This window comes from Oncorhynchus tshawytscha, linkage group LG21 (assembly GCF_018296145.1).
Source record: "Oncorhynchus tshawytscha isolate Ot180627B linkage group LG21, Otsh_v2.0, whole genome shotgun sequence".
Lineage (NCBI taxonomy): Eukaryota > Metazoa > Chordata > Actinopteri > Salmoniformes > Salmonidae > Oncorhynchus > Oncorhynchus tshawytscha.
Genome location: NC_056449.1, coordinates 12,920,064 through 12,939,576, shown reverse-complemented (window position 1 = coordinate 12,939,576; position 19,513 = coordinate 12,920,064). Strand labels below are relative to the sequence as shown.

The following is a 19,513-nucleotide window of genomic DNA, read 5'->3' as shown; positions in this document are numbered from 1 at the left end:
ACAGATGTCTATTCAACAGTGGTTCAACAAAATGACATGGAAACAAGGCTGATTCAACCAGTGTAAGCTCAGGGGGTTGTCGTTCCGTGTCCAATTAAAATTACTAAATTCAAATCAGATTGACCCAAACTGTAATAGAAAGGAATCTGTTGAAATAAACAGACTGGTTGAGAGGGTTTGGCTACTCAAGAGAGTAAACAGTGAGACCAAGAGAAAAACACTAAATTAAGGCAATCCACTTATTTGATTGGAATAAATATCCCATTAAAATGATTTGCTAAAATAGTGAATTCTCCCTCTTGTTCTTTGCAGCCAGTCAGCAAGGGTTTGTAGCAGCTGGATGCAGAATGATGAGGACTGACCAATGTGGTTGCGCCCCAGTAGTTCCTCTGATGAGACTGAGTCAAGCTCCTCTGGCCTGGGTACATGGTGACATTAATTGTGTCTCTCACAGTCACACTTTTACAATATTGTTCGTATTATTCATATTATTCAATAACGTTAACATTTTTCATCTGCTTTTATGTTTGTCGATTAATAATTCAAATTGTTTCTACACATTTTCTTCAGTGTGTCATGTTTTGGCTTGGCAAAGTATGGCATCATGGAATCTTTTGGATTATGTAACACATGCACTCAGTCTGACACATTCCAAGTGCCCGGCTGGCTGTGAATGGATTTATATTTTAATTGAACCTTTATTTAACTAGTAATTTGGGATTAACAACTGCTATATATACACTGCTCCAAAAAATAAAGGGAACACTTAAACAACACAATGTAACTCCAAGTCAATCACACTTCTGTGAAATCAAACTGTCCATTTAGGAAGCAACACTGATTGACAATAAATTTCACATGCTGTTGTGCAAATGGAATAGACAACAGGTGGAAATTATAGGCAATTAGCAAGACACCCCCAATAAAGGAGTGGTTCTGCAGGTGGTGACTACAGACCACTTCTCAGTTCCTATGCTTCCTGGCTGATGTTTTGGTCACTTTTGCTCACTTTCACTCTAGTGGTAGCATGAGACGGAGTCTACAACCCACACAAGTGGCTCAGGTAGTGCAGCTCATCCAGGATGGCACATCAATGCGAGCTGTGGCAAGAAGGTTTGCTGTGTCTGTCAGCGTAGTGTCCAGAGCATGGAGGCGCTACCAGGAGACAGGCCAGTACATCAGGAGATGTGGAGGAGGCTGTAGGAGGGCAACAACCCAGCAGCAGCACCGCTACCTCCACCTTTGTGCAAGGAGGAGTAGGAGGAGCACTGCCAGAGCCCTGCCACAAATGTGCATGTGTCTGCTCAAACAGTCAGAAACAGACTCCATAAGGGTGGTATGAGGGCCCGACGTCCACAGGTGGGGGTTGTGCTTACAGCCCAACACCGTGTAGGACATTTGGCATTTGCCAGAGAACACCAAGATTGGCAAATTCGCCACTGGCGCCCTGTGCTCTTCACAGATGAAAGCAGGTTCACACTGAGCACGTGACAGACGTGACAGTCTGGAGACGCCGTGGAGAACGTTCTGCTGCCTGCAACATCCTCCAGCATGACCGGTTTGGCGGTGGGTCAGTCATGGTGTGGGGTGGCTTTTCTTTGGGGGGCCGCAGAGCCCTCCATGTGCTCGCCAGAGGTAGCCTGACTGCCATTAGGTACCGAGATCAGATCCTCAGACCCCTTGTGAGACCATATGCTGGTGCAGTTGGCCCTGGGTTCCTCCTAATGCAAGACCTCATGTGGCTGGAGTGTGTCAGCAGTTCCTGCAAGAGGAAGGCATTGATGCTATGGACTGGCCCGCCCGTTCCCCAGACCTGAATCCAATTGAGCACATCTGGGACATCATGTCTCGCTCCATCCACCAACGTTGAACCACAGACTGTCCAGGAGTTGGCGGATGCTTTAGTCCAGGTCTGGGAGGAGATCCCTAAGGAGCATGCCCAGGCGTTGTAGGGAGGTCATACAGGCACGTGGAGGCCACACACACTACTGAGCCTCATTTGGACTTGTTTTAAGGACATTACATCAAAGTTGGATCAGCCTGTAGTGTGGTTTTCCACTTTAATTTTGAGTGTGACTCCAAATCCAGACCTCCATTGGTTGATACATTTGATTTCCATTGATAATTTGTGTGATTTTGTTGTCAGCACATACAACTATGTAAAGAAAAAAAGTATTTAATAAGAATATTTAATTCATTCAGATCTAGGATGTGTTATTTTAGTGTTCCCTTTATTTTTTTGAGCAGTGTATATACACATACACACATACATACATACATACATACACACTAAAGTTAACCCTACATTTAGCAAAAAGAGGACAAACATTTCCATCACTTCTGTATTTAGGATGTTATCTTATGACAATGTAAAGCCTATCTCCCAGCTATACCCCTACATTTGTTTTATTTATTTGATTCATGTCCTGTCAGTCTCTCTAGCACTGCTATTTTAGGCCCTACATGTGTGATAGCACCTACAGTGCATTCAGTAAGTATTCAGACCCCTTTTCCCACATTACAGCTTTATTCTAAAATAGATTAAATCGACCCCCCCCCTTAATCTACCCACAACAATGCAAAAACAGGTTAAGAAATGTTTTCAAAGTTATAAAAAATATATGGTATGATGCCACAAGCTTGGCACACCTGTATTTGGGGAGTTTCTCCCATTCTTCTCTGCAGATCCTCTCAAGCTCTGTTAGGTTGGATGGGGATTGTCACTGCACAACCATTTTCAGGTCTCCAGAGATGTTCGATCAGGTTCAAGTTCGAGCTCTGGCTGGGCCACTCAAGGACATTCAGAGAATTGTCCTGAATCAACTCCTGCGGTGTCTTGGCTGTGTGTTTAGGGTTGTTGTCCTGTTGGAAGGTGAACCTTCACCCCAGTCAGGTCCTGAGAGCTCTGGAGCAGGTTTTCATCAAGGATCTCGCTGTACTTTACTCTGTTCATCTTCCCTCGATCCTGAATAGTCTCCCAGTCCCTGCCGCTAAAAAACATCCCCACAGCATGATGCTGCCACCACCATGCTTCACTGTAGGGATGGTGCCAGGTTTCGTCCAGATGTGACGCTAGGCATTCAGGCCAAAGAGTTCAATCTTGGTTTCATAAGACCAGAGAATCTTGTTTCTCATGGTCTTAGTCCTTCAGGCAAACTCCAAGCAGGCTGTCATGTGTCTTTTACTGAGGAGTGGCTTCCATCTGGCCACCACCGTAAAGGCCTGACTGGTGGAATGCTGCAGAGATGGTTGTACTTCTGGAAGGTTCTCCCATCTCCACAGAGGAACTGGAGCTCTGTCAGAGTGATCAACAGGTTCTTGGTCACCTCCCTGACCAAGGCCCTTCTCCCCTGATTGCTCAGTTTGGCCAAGCAGCCAGCTCTAGGAAGAGTTTTGGTTGTACTGAATTTTTTACATTTAAGGATGATGGAGGCCACTGTGTTCTTGGTACCCTTCCCCAGATCTGTGCCTCAACACAATCCTTTGCCCTCATGGCTTGTTTTTATCTAACATGTACTGTCAACTGTGGGACCTTAAATAGACAGGTGTGTGCCTTTCCAAATCATGTCCAATCAATTGAATTTACCACAGGTGGACAGGATGCACCTGAGCTCAATTTCGAGTCTCATAGCAAAGAGCCTGAATACTCATGTAAATACGATATTTCTTCTTTGTCGTTATGGGGTATTGTGTATAGATTGATGAGGGGAATTTTAGAATAAGGCTGTAACGTAGCACAATTTTGAATACTTTCTGAATGCACTGTAAATAGTTATTTATTGGCTGAAAATCTGAAGTTGATCGCCCCTTTCAATGAATGGGTTTTTGTCGGCCAAAATGTTGAACCCCTTCGATTGAATTTTGGAATAGTCCATTACAAAAGAAGCGCAACATGCGCGCCGAAGTTTGATGTTACGCAAGCTGAATCAATATCAACAATGGCGGCTCGTTTTAAAACAGGTCGGGCGACAGCTTTTCCATTTGAGTATTTCCCTCATAACCAGTAGTAAGGAAGTAGCCTAATGATCGATGTGCCGTGATTCTTTTATGAAAGTACTAACCATTTATTTGTTCTGGACAGGTCGAGGATCGAAGCGCAAGGCAAACAACAAGGCAGAGACTGAGGAGGAGACTTTAGTCATCGAGCGAAAGCGGGGTAAAAGAGAGGAGGGGGAAACGGAGACTGCTACAGAGGGCCAGAGGGTGGTCATTGAACACTGGTGAGTACTGGAATATCCACAGGCACCCCCTAAAGAATATTCACACACACACACACATCAATTTAGGTAAATGCATTGAGTCAGAGTTCCATATTCACATAACCTTATTCCCATCACCAAACAATTGCCTATCTTCTATCGGTACAATCTGGATAATCTCAATATACAGGAACGGAACAGACCACTTAGAAGTCTTAGACAAATTGCCTTTGAAAATAAAAACTTTCATTCTGCAGTAAGAGCTGATACGTGTACAGACGGTGTGCTGAGGGGGTGCGAGATGCCCTCCTGGCTGCCCGCCCAGACCTCATCGTGGTTCTGAACCCCCAGAAACCCCGCAAGAAAAGCCTGGAGGTCACACTTGTGGAGGGAGGGAAAGGTGTGTTCCTCCAGGTCATGTTATGAACAATTCTACTCTCATGGGTCCTGTTTCCTGGACACAGAATTGTAATTTAAAGTACAGATTAGGTGTCCGGGAATACAGAGCATATTGTTTAGCTTTGGCATGACACAGAGGCAACCAGAAGCTGTCCTTTTATTTTGTACTAAGCATTCTTTCCTTCCTGTAGAGGTGTGCCTCTGGACAGGCATAAAGCTAGGCCCACCTGCCAGGCTGAAGTTCCCTGAGCCTGCCATTGTGGTTGCAGCCCTGGAGGAGGCACTGAAAAATGAATAGAGACCCAGTGAAGAATTTTGGACTGCCCCGATTTTTATATTATTCAACCTTTATTTAACTAGGCAAGTCAGTTAAGAACAAATTCTTATTTACAATGATGGCTTTACATAACTCAACTATTATGATAATGACCACCTTTCCCAAATATTTTTTTGTAAACAATCTTAGTTTCTACTTTATGTATTCCTGTTGTTTCCAGCTGTTCCTCTAGGTTTTGGAAACTGGACGCAGAATGATGGGGACTGACCAACGGGGTTGCTCCCCAGTCTGTCCTCTGATGACCCAAGCGTCAAGCTCCTCTGGCCTGGATACATGGTGATATCTAGTGGTATCTCTCTGAAGTGCAACACATTCCCTCTATTAGGTTACTGTACAGTGGTGGTTCACAAAATATTTTCAGTATACTATCAGTGTATTCCCTGAGTATCACCTTAAAAAAATATCTGTCCATAATAATGACCACACTGTGACAAAGTGGCTTGATACACACGCATTGAGTTGGCTTGTTTACACTGGGGATTTACTCTTTAACCGTTTGGGAAACACTGGATAACAATATATTTGTTGCTGAGTATTCACTGGTCAATTTCCTATGTTAAGTCTCATGTGTTTTAATATTTTTTCTATGGAGAATAACACGTATGTTTCTATTACTCTTCTTCTGTCTCATTCTTTGTTTAGAAAAGTATGGAATATGTGCATAAAGTTTTGTGCCTGTCAAAAATAAATGTTCTACATTTTAAATCAACCTGATTCCATACTTTGAAATTTAACCAATATTTTCAATTTTATGATTTAACTACGCAATTGCAAACGCTAATTGGTTCTTTAAAAACATGACGTCATATTTGTGCGACTAGTGTCACTCGTCTGTCGCAGAAAGTTTGAACACTTAGGACGAGCTATAAACGTACCCATTTCTAAGTAAGTAATAAATGTAGTAAGGCGGTCAAAAACAAATATCTAAATAGCTATTAGTATTCAGCAGGTTATCGCCGGTACCATTCTAACCAGGCATTGTCAGATAGCTAGCCTACACGCTAACATTAGCTAGCTAATTGAACTGCATCTATCTAGCTCTGAGCACGAGTGTTTACTTTTCGCATGATATTAGAGTTTGTACCTAACGTTAGCCTTTTCAAGTTACTATAAAAAGGTAGAAAGAAACACCCCTCTTGATCAACGCATTTGTAGCTTCTCAACATGTATGGTAAGCGCTGAATAATGATTGGATTGGCACAGTGCCCTCCAGCCATGGCCTATACCAGAGCCTTCTACATTATATATATATATATATATACAAGTATGTGGACACCCCTTCAAATGAGTGGATTCGGTGGAGGAGGAATAATGATCTGGGGCTGTTTTTCATGGTTCGGGCCCCTTAGTTCCAGTGAAGATAAATGTTAACTCTACAGCATACAATGCTGTACAAAGCATACATTCCAGACGATTCTGTGCTTCCAACTTTGTGGAAACAGTTTGGGAAAGGCCCTTTCTTCAGCATGACAATGTCCCCATGCACAAAGTGAGGTCCATACAGAAATGGAATGTAGAGGTCGTTGTGGAAGAACTTGGCTGGCCTGCACAAAGCCCTGACCTCAACCCCATCAAACACCTTTGGGATGAATTGGAACGGCGACTACGAGCCAGACCTAATCGTCCAACCTCAGTGCCTGACCTCACTAATGCTTTTGTGGGTGAATGGAAGCAAGTCCCCACAGCAATGTTCCAACATCTAGTGGAGAGCCTTCTCAGAAGAGGGGAGGCTGTTATAGCAACAAAGGGGGGACCAACTCCTTATTAATGCCCATGATTTTGGAATGAGATGTTTGACAAGCAGGTGTCCACATACAACTGGTCATGTAGTGTTTTTGTAAATAAAGCACTCTGCCCTATGCTTGTCCTATCAAAGGTCATTCCAGGGATGTTCATATCCTGTGTTGTGACTTATGAGAGACCATCACTGAAATCTGACATTGCAGCATCTAATAATCAGTCACATAAATCCTGTCCAGAGTGAGCTTATTACATGGCAGAGATGAAACGGACATGTCGGTGAGGTATTAAATGTTGTTCAGGCTAAATCTGACCTTTGTCTCTGTACAGCCATGGTGACTGAGGGCCCAGAGAAGACTGGTGAGGAGGGAGTGGGGGCTGGTGCTGGTGGCGGGGGGACGAGGTTTGACCTGGAGAAGGAGACTGAGCTGCGGTTCGAGGTGGAGGCCGGGGAGAAGGTGCATCTGGAGCTGCTCACAGGATTGGCGGAGGTCTTTGGCTCTGAGCTCAACCGCAACAAGAAGTACACATTTGGACCAGGTTCCAAGATTGCTGTGTTCACCTGGCAGGGCTGTAGTGTTTCTCTCTCGGGGAAGACAGAGGTGAGAGGCTGTAGAGGAGTAACAGATGGATGAGAGAGATATGTGTTTGGCTGAAGCATCTGTTATTGTTATCTGTAACTGCTAGGAGTGACATATGCAGAAATGTGTAAATCTTTCTCTCCCAGGTGGCGTACATATCAAAGGACACACCCATGCTGCTCTACCTGAACGCACACACTGCACTGGAACAGATGAGACGACAGGCGGAGAGAGACAATGAGAGGGGACCACGGGTCAGTGTTCATCTGTGTGTGTGTATTTTTGTCTGAGTGAAGTGGACTTAGGTCAGTGTTTGTGTGTGTGAGAGGTGGACTTGGGTTAGTGTGTGTATGTGAGAAGTGAACCTTGGTCAGAGACACACTGTACGCTCTCTTGTGTAAAACGTTGTGCCCCAGGTAATGGTGGTGGGGCCTACAGATGTGGGGAAGTCGACGGTGTGCAGGCTGTTGCTGAGCTACGCTGTCAGGCTGGGCAGGAGGCCCACACTGGTGGACCTGGATGTGGGCCAGAGTGGGGTGAGATCAACAAAGCAACTACATCAGCACCAATGACTCTGCACAGAGAATAGTATATAGGCAGATTCATCTTTTGTGTTTGTGGATGGTGGTGTAGATACAATATATTGCTACTGTTGCCTCTACTATCACTGCCATTATGCTAATAAGGACAATTACATATAGTGATTGTATTGACTGGCAGTGTCTAAGGTTAGTAATGTTGATGACCATGATGCATTCCCTTCAGGTGTCAGTCCCGGGCACAATGTCAGCACTGTGTATTGAGCGTCCGGCTGACGTGGAGGAGGGGTACTCCGTACAGGCGCCGCTGGTCTACCACTTTGGTTCCACCACTCCAGGAACCAACATCAAACTCTACAACAAGGTGAAAGATGAGACAGATAACCTAATACCCTTAACCATAGAGGTTATAAACTCAGCAAAAAAAAGAAACTGCCCTTTTTCAGGACCCTGTCTTTCAAAGATAATTTGTAAAAATCCAAATAACTTCACAGATCTTCATTGTAAAGGGTTTAAACACTGTTCCCCATGCTTGTTCAATAAACCATAAACAATTAATGAACATGCACCTGTGGAACGGTCGTTAAGACACTAACAGCTTACAGACGGTAGGCAATTAAGGTCACAGTTATGAAAACTTAGGACACTAAAGAGGCCTTTCTACTGACTCTGAAAAACATCAAAAGAAAGATGCACAGGGTTCCTGCTCATCTGCATGAATGTGCCTTAGGCATGCTGCAAGGAGGCATGAGGACTGCAGATGTGGCCAGGGCAATAAATTGCAATGTCCGTACTGTGAGATGCCTATGACAGCGCTACAGGGAGACAGGACGGCCAGCTGATCGCCCTCGCAATGGCAGACCACATGTAACGACACCTGCACAGGATCGGTACATCCGAACATCACACCTGCGGGACAGGTTCAGGATGGCAACAACTGCCCGAGGAATGAGCGTTACACCGAGGCCTGTAATCTGGAGCGGGATCGATTTGGAGGTGGAGGGTCCGTCATGGTCTGGGGCAGTGTGTCACAGCATGATCGGACTGAGCTTCTTGTCATTGCAGGTAATCTTAACGCTGTGCGTTACAGGGAAGACATCCTCCCTCATGTGGTACCCTTCGGGGTGGCAGGTAGCCTAGTGGTTAGACTGTTGGACTTGTAACTGAAAGGTTGCTGGATCGAATCCCTGAGCTGACAAGGTAAAACATCTGTCGTTCTGCCCCTGAACAAGGCAGTTAACCCACTGGCCGTCATTGAAAATAAGAATTTATTCTTAACTGACTTGCCTAGTAAATGAAAGGTGAAATTATTTTTTTCATTAAAAAAAGGCTCATCCTGACATGACCCTCCAGCATGACAATGCCACCAGCCATACTGCTTGTTCTGTGCGTGATTTCCTGCAAGACAGTAATGTCAGTGTTCTGCCATGGCCAGCCAAGAGCCAGGATCTCAATCCCATTGAGCACATCTGAGACCTGTTAGATTGGAGGGTGAGGGCTAGGGCCATTCCCCCCAGAAATGTATGGAACTTGCAGGTGCCTTGGTGGAAGAGTGGGGTAACAGCTCACAGCAAGAACTGGCTAATCTTGTGCAGTACATGAGGAGGAGATGCACTGCAGTACTTAATGCAGCTGGTGGCCACACCAGATACTGACTGTTACTTTTGATTTTGACCCCCCCTCTTTGTTCAGGGACACATTATTCAGTTTCTGCTAGTCACATGTCTGTGGAACTTGTTCAGCTTGTCTCAGTTGTTGAATCTTGTTATGTTCATACAAATATTTACACGTTAAGTTTGCTGAAAATAAACACAGTTGACAGTGAGAGGACGTTTCTTTTTTTGCTGAGTTTATTAAACCATAACTTTGTGGTTGACATTTTGCCTGGCGTATAATCTCTCTCGCCCCTCCCCATTGCTACCTTTCTCTCACTCCCCCTCCATTTCTCTCCATCTTTCTTTCCCACTGTCCCTCCTAGTTGACGTCGTGTCTGGCCGAAGTGTTCTCCCAGCGCTGTGAGGAAAACAGGAAGGCCAGTGTGGGCGGCTGCATCATCAACACCTGTGGCTGGGTGAAGGGTTCTGGCTACCAGGCCCTGGTCCACTGTGCCTCAGCCTTCCAGGTGGATGTGGTTCTGGTGCTGGACCAGGAGAGGCTTTACAACGAGTTGAAGCGGGACCTACCGCACTTCGTCCGAGTTGTGCTGCTACCCAAATCCGGAGGGGTCGTGGAGCGCTCTAAAGACTGCCGGCGTGAATCTCGGGACGAGAAGATCCGGGAGTACTTCTATGGTTTTCGCAGTGCCTTGTTCTTCCCTCACGCTTTCGACGTGCGCTTTTCTGATGTGCGCATCTACAAGATCGGAGCGCCTTCCATCCCGGACTCATGCCTGCCGCTTGGCATGTCGCAGGACGACACCCAGCTGAAGCTAGTCCCTGTGACACCCGGTCGTGACCTCACACACCACGTGCTGAGCGTAAGCTGTGCTGATGAGGGGGAGGAGGGGGCTGGAGGGGTGCGCAGGGGTGTGCTGGAGAGCCCAGTGTGTGGCTTCATTGTGGTGACTAACGTGGACACACAGGCACAGGTGATGACCGTGCTCTCGCCCGCCCCCAGACCCCTCCCCAGACACACACTGCTCATCATGGACATTCGCTTCATCGACCTCAAATAGAGGATGAGAGAGGGAAAAGGCAATGGGAAGACAGAGAAATGCTGAATGGCTGAAATCCCTGATGGCTTTGTCAAGAGGAGTTTAATTTCATTGGCACTGAGTTTGGGGCAGCAGAGCAGTATATGTTCTGACAATATTTGGTTTCACGCTCAACTGATGAGAGAGAGAGAAGAGGACACAAGTGTTGGGCAGAGAGTGAGGATAATGGAGGCGAGAGGGGGTTAGTCGGTGGAGCGGAATGGCGCTGAGGGAGGAGGAAAATGTCTGTAAATATATTTTTTTCAATTCAACTTTATCATTTGCAATGTACAAAAACTGGTGAGTGTTTTTCTACATGTTCTATCAAGAGTTGTTTTCCACACGAGACTGTTTGGTTATAAATGTTTTTTATTGTGATTTTAATAAAATGTGCCTCTGTTGCATCTTATTTTGCCTCTGTGGTGTGTAGCTACATACATTCGCTCCAGCATTGTTTTAGATTGAACCTGGGTACCAGTCTTAACGAACATTCCATTCCTTGTACTCTGTGCCATATTCCAAAGACTGGTCTTTCTTCAATCCTCAAATATTTTCTATCATTAATTAAATTATCCAGGTCCTCAATGAGGCCCTTCAAGGATGAAGTTTGACAAAGCATCAGAGTACATTGATACTTTTATCTCTAATCCTTTACATTTGTAGGCCCTTAATCATTAGATTTTGAAGCTAACAATTCAATGACCATAATAAATAGGTATGGTGTCAGAGGGCAACCTTGTTTTACGCCTCTTGACAATTCAAAGTTCTCAGCGACGTAACCGTTATTTATTGTTTTACATAAAGGATTGTTGTACATGACTTTTACCCATTTTATGAGAGATTCTCCAAAATTCTAAATACACCATTCGTAATATTAAATATTCTTGTAAATACATGTCTTGCATCATTTAAAAGCTTAACATCTTATTAATCCAGCCGCTGTGTCAGATTTCAAAAAGGCTTTACGTCGAAAGCAAAACATGCAATTATCTGAGGAGAGCCCCCAGCTAACAAAAGTATTACTAGCATTTTCCAACCAAGCATTAGCGTCAGAAAAAACAAAATCGCTTACCTTAGAAAATATTCCTCTGGTGGCAATGCCAATTGTCCTAACTCCACAGTGAATGTTAGGCTATAAAATCTTATATTTATAAACAAAACTAACACGAAACATTTGTCAACCACTGACGTCGTGATTTCGGTCTCATTCAACTTTGGACGAAGCATTCACGGTAAATACACACACTAAACACGTTTATCCAGTCATGGTTGGTTTCATTGCAATCCTGTTTGTTAGTAACACAGTCACACTTGATGGCTCTTTTCCCGGGACGTATTGACTGAAACAAACCCGATTTGAAGACACCAATCAATGACATTGCGCACCAATGGTAGGAGCGGACTATCATTGATTGTCTATTTTGGCCCAATGACCACTGATCATCTTGAAATCTAGCTTGGAAGATAGCCAATGAGCTGAGGTAAACGGCAATATGTAATGGTTATACGTTTGAAGACCAGCCTTTGTCGTAAACTCTGGCGTAAAAGAGGTTTATTCGCCATTGCAAATCCTACTGTCACGCCCTGGTCGTAGTATTTTGTGTTTTCTTCTTTTATTTGGTCAGGCCAGGGTGTGACGTGGGTTTATTTTGTGGTGTGTTTGTGTATGGGGGTTTTTCGTAGGTTTTGGGATTGTGGCTTAGTGGGGTTTTCTAACATAGTGTATGGTTGCCTGAGGAGGTTCTCAATCAGAGGCAGGTGATTATCTTTGTCTCTGATTGGGAACCATATTTAGGCAGCCATATTCTTTGAGTGTTTCGTGGGTGATTGTTCCTGTCTCTGTGTTAGTTTGCACCAGATAGGCTCAGTCACTTTGTTTTTTCTTTTTTCCTTGTTTTGGAAGAGAAGAGAACGAGTGCCATTCTCCTTGCGGAGATGGTGCTAAATCCATCAACACGGTCAGTCCCTGGGATTGGGCTGGCCAACACGATTTGGTTTGCTTGGAAGGAAAAGGAGTTGGAGCCTTTAGGACGGGAAACTTTTGGAAGGATAATATTGATGGGGATTCTAAAGCTGACGGTGAAGGACGTGTTTTGTTTCCAAGGCAACTCGTTGGAGGGAGCATACGACGTGGCACTATATACAGAGGAGAAACACGATGATATCCTGAGAAGGGCAAGAGCAGTGGGAGGTGAGAGGCCCATGAGCCACTATGAAATAACAAGCCTGGCGAAGAACAACTTTAGGGTTGTAACTGTCAACATTTACAACCCATACGTTAAAGACGAAGAGGTGAGGGCCTTTCTGGGGAGATACATGGATAACGTCTCCTCAGCAAGGCACCTCAAAGACTCCCTTGGGTTTTGGAATGGGAGGAGAGGCTTCCAGGCCCTCCTCAGGGAGGACCCAAAGGGACATGGTGGCTACCTCCATCCTCCTGCTATGTTCTCCCTAGGGGCTGACAGGGGGACGTTGTTTTATGCACGTCAGCCCCCATTTTGCAGGCGCTGTATGGCCTACGGCCACATTTTCGCCTCGTGCAGCACAAGAAAATGCAGATTTTGTGGATCTGAGGAACACGAGGCGAGGGATTGTGACAAGCCTAAGGCGTGCCACGGGTGTGGCTCGTCAGCACACCTGTGGCGGGGGTGCCGGCTCGTCAGAGGTCATATGCGTCTGCGGCTGGGGGAGCGGGGGATGGGGGAAGAAGAGGAGGGGAAGGAAGCACGCCTCATGACCAGAGTACAGGTCCAGAGGGGAAGGCCGCAAGGAAGGAGGAGGAGCAAGAAGCGGCGGATGGAAGAGAGAAGGAAACAGAAGGCACGGGAGTATGAGAACCAGGAAAAGCGGCAGAAGAAGGCAACCGAGTGGAGGAGCATGAGAGAGAAGAAAGCGAGGGAGGAGTGGTGGAGAAGGAGATGGTGGAAGAGCAAGTGGAGAAAGTGCCCTGGTGGAAGAGATGAGGGGCATGGTGGAGGAGCTGGCGGGGGGGGAGGGTAGTATCTCTCCACTGCCGCCATCACCAAAGAAGAGAATGAAGAGGAGGGTGCGATTGGCCGACAGTGAGAGGGAGGGGATGGTCAAGAGAGTGCTGGGGGTGGGAGAAACCTCTGGGTTGCTGCTGGTTTCCCCAGGTCCTCAACTTCTGTTGGGTGGGGACACACCTAACAAGACTCAGGACTGGGTACAGGAGGAGGTGGGGAGTTTTTTTGTTTGGAGACTCAGCCTCCCCGATTTTTTTTCTTCTTTTTTTTCTCCAAACCAGCTGCAGCACTGGGGAGGGGGAGGAGTGTGGGGGTAGACCCAGGGTGCAGGGCACCCCGGAGCCAAACACTATTCCTGCATCCTGGGTTGGTGAGATGGAGGAAGAGGGGGGGATGTCGGGAGTACGGATGGTGTTCTCACCGGTAGATATGGAGCAGGGGAGCATCGGGTGAGTCTCCTGTTTTTGTTTTTTTCTGTCTGGGTTTAGAATTTGAGTGTATTACATGTTTTTATTTTATTCTTTCATGGGGTCTAATTTTACTTTTGTTAGTTTAAATGTAAGGGGTTTAAGGGATGTTGTTAAGAGGAGGGCGGTTTTTGGTTATTTGGAGGGTGTGGGGTTTGATTTTTGTTTTTTACAGGAGGTTCACCTGAGGGATGGAGGGGATGTTAGTAGGTTTAAGAGGGAGTGGGGCAAGGGGGAGTCAGTTTGGGGTATTGGGGGTGCACTCATCGGGGGTAGGGATTTTGTGTGGGCACAGGGAGGTAAAAGTGGAGGATTCTTTTGTGGTAATGCAGGGGAGGGTTATAGGGGTGGATGTCACGATAAGGGATTGTACATTTAGATTAGTGGTGGTGTATGGGCCACAGGTGGTGGCAGACAGGAGGGAGATGGTGGACTGTCTGACGCCCCTGTGTGTCACAAATAGGAAATTAGTGATAGGGGGGAATTTTAATACAGATTTAGGAATAGAGGGGGATAGCAGTGCAGGCGCCATTACCGGGCTAATGGCTTGCCATGGTCTGGTTGATGGTGGTCTGCACACTACTCTGAAAATGGCCGGTCCTACATGGCGCAACTCCAGGGGGGTTGAGCGGAGGCTCGACTATATTTTTGTACCCAGGTCTTTGGGTAAGTTGTCTGGGCGGCTGTTGCCTGTTTTCTTTTCGGATCACGACGGGGTGCTCCTGCAAGTGGGGTCGCCAGTCTGCCTCTTTGGTAGGGGGTACTGGAAGTTAGATCGGGATGTGCTGGAGGAGCAGGCTTTTGTTGACGGGTTTTATGGTTTCTTTTGGAGGCTTGAAGGCCTCCGGTCTATGTGCGAGGGGGTGTTAGAGGTGGGAATTAGTTAAGGTGAGGATTAGGGCTTTTATAATAGGGTATTGCAAGAGGAAAAAAAGGGAGGAGAGGAGGGAGGTGGAGGCAACCTCGGCGGGTCGTTTGACTGGGAGAGATCCGCAACCCTAAAGGCGCAGCTCAGGGAGTTGCAGGAGCGGAAGGCTCAAGCTTTCCTGGAGTGTGCGCATAGTGGCTTTCTAGAACACAATGAGACTTGTTCTGCTATGTTCTTTAAGTCGGTTAGGGCCAGACAGAGTAGGAAGGTAATGCATGGCGTTAGGGAAGAAAATGGTAGTATAGTTAGAGAACCAGAGGATATGGTCAGGGTGACAACTGATCATTTCCAAGGTTTATTTAAGGAAAGGGAAATAGATGTAGAGCAGGGAAAGGTGTTTTTAGAACACTTGTCCAGGCGGTTGCCGGAGGACATTAGAGAAGTGATGGAGGCCCAGATCTCACTAGAAGAGGTTGAGAGCGCTCTTAGGAGGATGGGAAAAGGGAAGGTGCCTGGGATGGATGGGCTGCTGGCTGAATTTTATCTCAAGTTTTGGGGTATACTTGGACCGGTGGTCCTCGAAGTCTTGAAGGCCATCCTTGAGACGGGGGTCCCGGGGGGATTAATGGCTGTTGGTGTGCTGTCACTTTTATATAAAAAGGGGGAAGTAACAGACCTTGGCAACTGGCGGCCGTTGACCATGCTGTGTGTAGATTACAAGCTACTTGCAAAGGTTTTAGCAGACCGGTTGCGCACAGCCCTTCCCTACGTCGTCCATGAGGATCAGATGTGCGGGGTAGAGGGCCGCTCTATTAGATGGAACCTACAGTTAATCAGGGACTCCATCACTTGGGTTGAAGATAGAGGACTGCCTTTAATGGTAGCAGCGCTAGATCAGGCGAAAGCCTTTGATCGCGTGAATAGATCCTTTTTATTCAGAGTGTTAGGTCGATTAGGATTTGGGGAGAAGTTCATAGGATGGATTCGTACATTATATGTCGGAGCGGGGTGCCGAGTTAGTGTAAATAGTCACTTGGGTGACGTTTTTGACCTCTCGTCTGGGGTCAGGCAGGGGTGCCCACTCTCGGCTCTCCTCTTCGTTCTGTACATGGAGCCTCTGGGGGCTGCCATTAGGGCAGACACAGGGGTGGAAGGCTTGTTGATCCCTGGAAGTGGTGGGCTGCGTGTTAAGATGACGCAGTACGCCGACGACACTTCCTTGCTGCTGTGCAAGGACTCGTGCCTGACAAGGTCCCTTGCCATCTTTGGGGATTTCACCCGAGCGTCGGGAGCGGTTCTGAACCATGCAAAGTCTTCCGTCAAGTTTTTCGGAAGATGGCGCGGTAGAACGGATGTGCCCGGGGGGGTTATCTCTCTGTGAGGGGGCCCTGAGGATTCTCGGGGTCCATTTTGAGACCTCCGGCTCAGCGACGCTAAACTGGAACATGCGTATCGCAGTGGTACAGAGGAAGCTAGCAATGTGGAAGGCTAGGTATTTGTCTTTTATGGGCAAAGTCCTGGTCCTAAAGGTGGATGTGTTGCCGTCTCTTTTGTATTTGGCGTACATCTACCCATTGCCGGCTTGTCTGAGGAGGCCTCTAGTGAGGCTTGTGTTTCAGTTCATGTGGAGTGGCAGGTGTGAGTGGGTCGCCAGGGCACGCATGATCTGTCCCATCGGGGAGGGAGGTAGGGGGGTACCACATTTCCCCCTCAAGCTGGACGCAATTTTTGTTTCTTTCTTCTTAACGGAGCTTGCTCATCCAGTGATACACCCGTCCGGTTACCTCCTGCGGGTGTTCTTATCGTATCAGGCGAGAAGCGTAATGGTGTGGTCTAACACGGGTCCTCGGGCGGAACAGCTGCCGTGGCATTTTGGTCATGCGGCTAAGTGGCTGCATGAGCACCCTGAGGTTGAAGTTGCCCGAGTAGGTTTAGATCACAGGCACCTGTACGAGGAGGTCAGAAAGGCAGGGAGTCCGGCGCCTGTAGTGGGCATCTCGGAAGTGGTCTGGGAGGGAGTGCAGGCGCGGGGTCTGGACAACAGGCTCAAGGACCTGAATTGGTTGAGCCTCCATAACTGCTTGCCGGTACGTTCCATCATGTACCGGTATAGTTTGGTGCAATCCCCCACCTGTCCAAGATCCTCTTGTGGCAGGGAGGAGACTGTGCGCCATGTCTTTTGGGACTGTGCCTTTGCCGGAGCAGTATGGGCTAGGGCACGGGTGTTAGGTTTGGTAAGGGGGGATTTTGTATTGACGTGGGCCAGGTTAGAGAGAGGTGTAGGGAGAGCGAGAGGGATGGATAGGGACAGGTTTCTGCTCTGGCTTCTCATGAGTCTCTTTAAACAGGGGCTGTGGGAAGCCAGGGAGAACATGGTGAAGACAGGGAGAGATTGGGGGTGGAAGGGATAGTGAGGGGGTGGAAGGAGATTTGAGGGGGAGGATGAAGAGGGAGGAGAGGAAGTGGGGGCAGCATGCTGCTCGGGAGAGGTGGAAGGGGGGTTTAGGGCTGGGTGTCATTTAGATTTGTAAGGGGATAGATTAGGGACGGGGAGATAGGGAAAGGTAGGGTGACGGGGAGGGAAGATGCTCCCCTGAGGTTTTGTTTGGGGTTTTTGTTTAGTTAAATTAGTTAAATTAAAATACCATTATTTGAGTATGTATGAAAATTATGAGTTGTAAAGAATGAATGGTATTGAAGATAATTTATTTTTTATTAAAAAACTTTTTTAGGCTGTTTTGGTTTTCACGGTACGTTTATTGTTTTTGTATTGATCGTGTTTCTTCATCATTAAAGATCGAATGAACCGCATTTTGGTCCGACTCTCTTTCGATGGAAGAAAACCGTAACGCCTACTTGACGGAGCCACGAGTTTTACGCATAGCAGTATATAGCGAAGAGCATTTTCAGCAATTTTATATATTTAAATTATGGCGAATAAATCAGGAAAGGCTAAAAAAAAGTCTAGATATACAGATGTAACCCAAATTATAGAAGAAATTGACAGAGAAAGCGAGACCGAGTTGCTTCAGGAAGATGAATCTTTCAGCGAGGCAAGTTTTGAAACTCTCAGGCAGAAGACATGATTCTGTACGGAGAGGATGCCATGCTGGACTGGTAAAATCTTCTCATGCCAATGTCGTTATTTGAAATTAATATAAAATATTATTCATTTGAGAATTTTTTGAGATTTTCTTATTTTATTTACATTATATACACATTCCATTACTGAGATTTTTAAGGTACACATTGGCTATACATTGTATGTGATATATATATTTTATATAAACATGGAATGAAACAGCACTTCACCATAGTGATTATGTTCCCTGTACTCTATATAATACATCTGTTTATTTTACGTGTTGATACAGGGCTCATGCGTGAAAGTATTCTTAGTGAAACTATTTTTTTCCCCAACAGTGGCAGTGATTCTGATTATGCGCCACCATCTAGTTGTCCATCCCCCTCTGAAGCTTGTTCAACCAGCCGGACCCCTGCTGTCTCTGGCTTCACACCTACCCTGCCATCTAGAGGTTTGAAAGTCAGTGACAAAGAAGCGGAGGTGGGGAAGACAGAAACCTGCAAACAGAGGGCCAGAGGGTCGTTGGCACTTTGTGTTGGAAGATGATGTGGAACCAATTCCACCAGTTTTTAGACCAAAAAGGCAGCCAGGACCTCACCTAGACGTGACTGCAAAGTACAGCCTCCTTCAACTTTTTCATCTGTTTTTCACCTCGTCAGTTGTTGATTCCCTGGTGGTGAACACCAATAAGTACGGGGCTAAGAAGCAGGCAGGAAAGAAAGAGGCATGGAAGACCATTTCCATGTCAGACCTTTTCTGCTTTGTTTCACTGGTCATTTACATGGGGCTGGTGAAGTTGAAAACTCTGAGGGACTACTGGTAAACGTCAGCTCTCTATCAACTGCCTTTCCCCACCACTGTCATGTCTTCTATCTCACGGGTGCTTCACATCAGTGACCCAGAAGTTGATGGGCATAACAAGAAGAGGCACAGGAAGGTTTGATAGGCTCTGCAAAATCAAACCTCTCTACCCCAGCATCGTTGAGGCCTGCAATACCTATTTTCAGCCTGCCCAGAACCTGTCCATCGATGAGAGGATGGTAGCCTCAAAGGCCAGAATCAGCATCAAACAATACATGCGTAACAAACCAACCAAATGGGGTTACAAACTGTTTGTTTTGGCTGATTCTGTGTGCGCCTACACTTGCAATGTTTTTGTTTATGAGGGGAAAACAGTTTTGCTACTGTTAATGGACTGAGTTATGATTCCGTTATGGAGCTATTGGATTTTCAACTGCTGGGGAAGGGCTACAAACTGTTTGTGGACAACTTCTACACAAGTCCTACCCTGTTTACAGAGCTGAGGAAGCGGGATGTGTGGGCTTGTGGCACCATTTGGACCAACAGAGTGGGCTTTCCAAAAACAAAGGTGAACGACATGCCTAAGTGGGCTGAGCGGGGTACCATGCGATGGTTTCGTGAAGATGGCCTGCTCTTTGTAAAGTGGATGGATACCAGAGAGGTGGTCATGTGCACAACTATCCACAAGTCCTTCAGTGGCGATCACGTCGTCAGGCGTCTGAAGGACGGTAGCAGGGCATGGACCACAAAAAATGTCCCCATTCCAGCTGCTGTGAAGGACTACAACAAGGGCATGGGAGGTGTGGACCTGTATACTACAA

At 46.5% G+C, this 19,513-nt stretch overlaps 1 protein-coding gene and 1 non-coding gene across 5 annotated transcripts; both read left to right on the top strand.

Annotated features, from left to right (window-relative positions):
- Positions 1–289: 289 nt before the first annotated feature.
- Positions 290–4,957, top strand: LOC112220528. Of its 4 annotated transcripts, none has more exons than XR_006079556.1 (4): positions 290–422; positions 4,082–4,220; positions 4,457–4,599; positions 4,790–4,957. It is a non-coding gene; the product is annotated as an uncharacterized LOC112220528 (transcript). The 4 variants fall into 4 exon arrangements; XR_006079558.1 differs by lacking the exon at positions 290–422 and adding an exon at positions 3,612–3,651; XR_006079555.1 differs by lacking the exon at positions 290–422 and adding an exon at positions 3,855–3,960.
- Positions 4,958–5,719: 762 nt separating this feature from the next.
- On the top strand, positions 5,720–10,896 carry LOC112220963 (polyribonucleotide 5'-hydroxyl-kinase Clp1). The gene is made up of 6 exons (XM_024382976.2): positions 5,720–5,820; positions 7,006–7,277; positions 7,403–7,510; positions 7,673–7,792; positions 8,022–8,159; positions 9,774–10,896. The coding sequence occupies exons 2-6, from the start codon at positions 7,008–7,010 to the stop codon at positions 10,467–10,469; spliced, it is 1,332 nt and encodes a 443-aa protein (XP_024238744.1). The 5' UTR covers positions 5,720–5,820; positions 7,006–7,007; the 3' UTR covers positions 10,470–10,896.
- Positions 10,897–19,513: the final 8,617 nt, after the last annotated feature.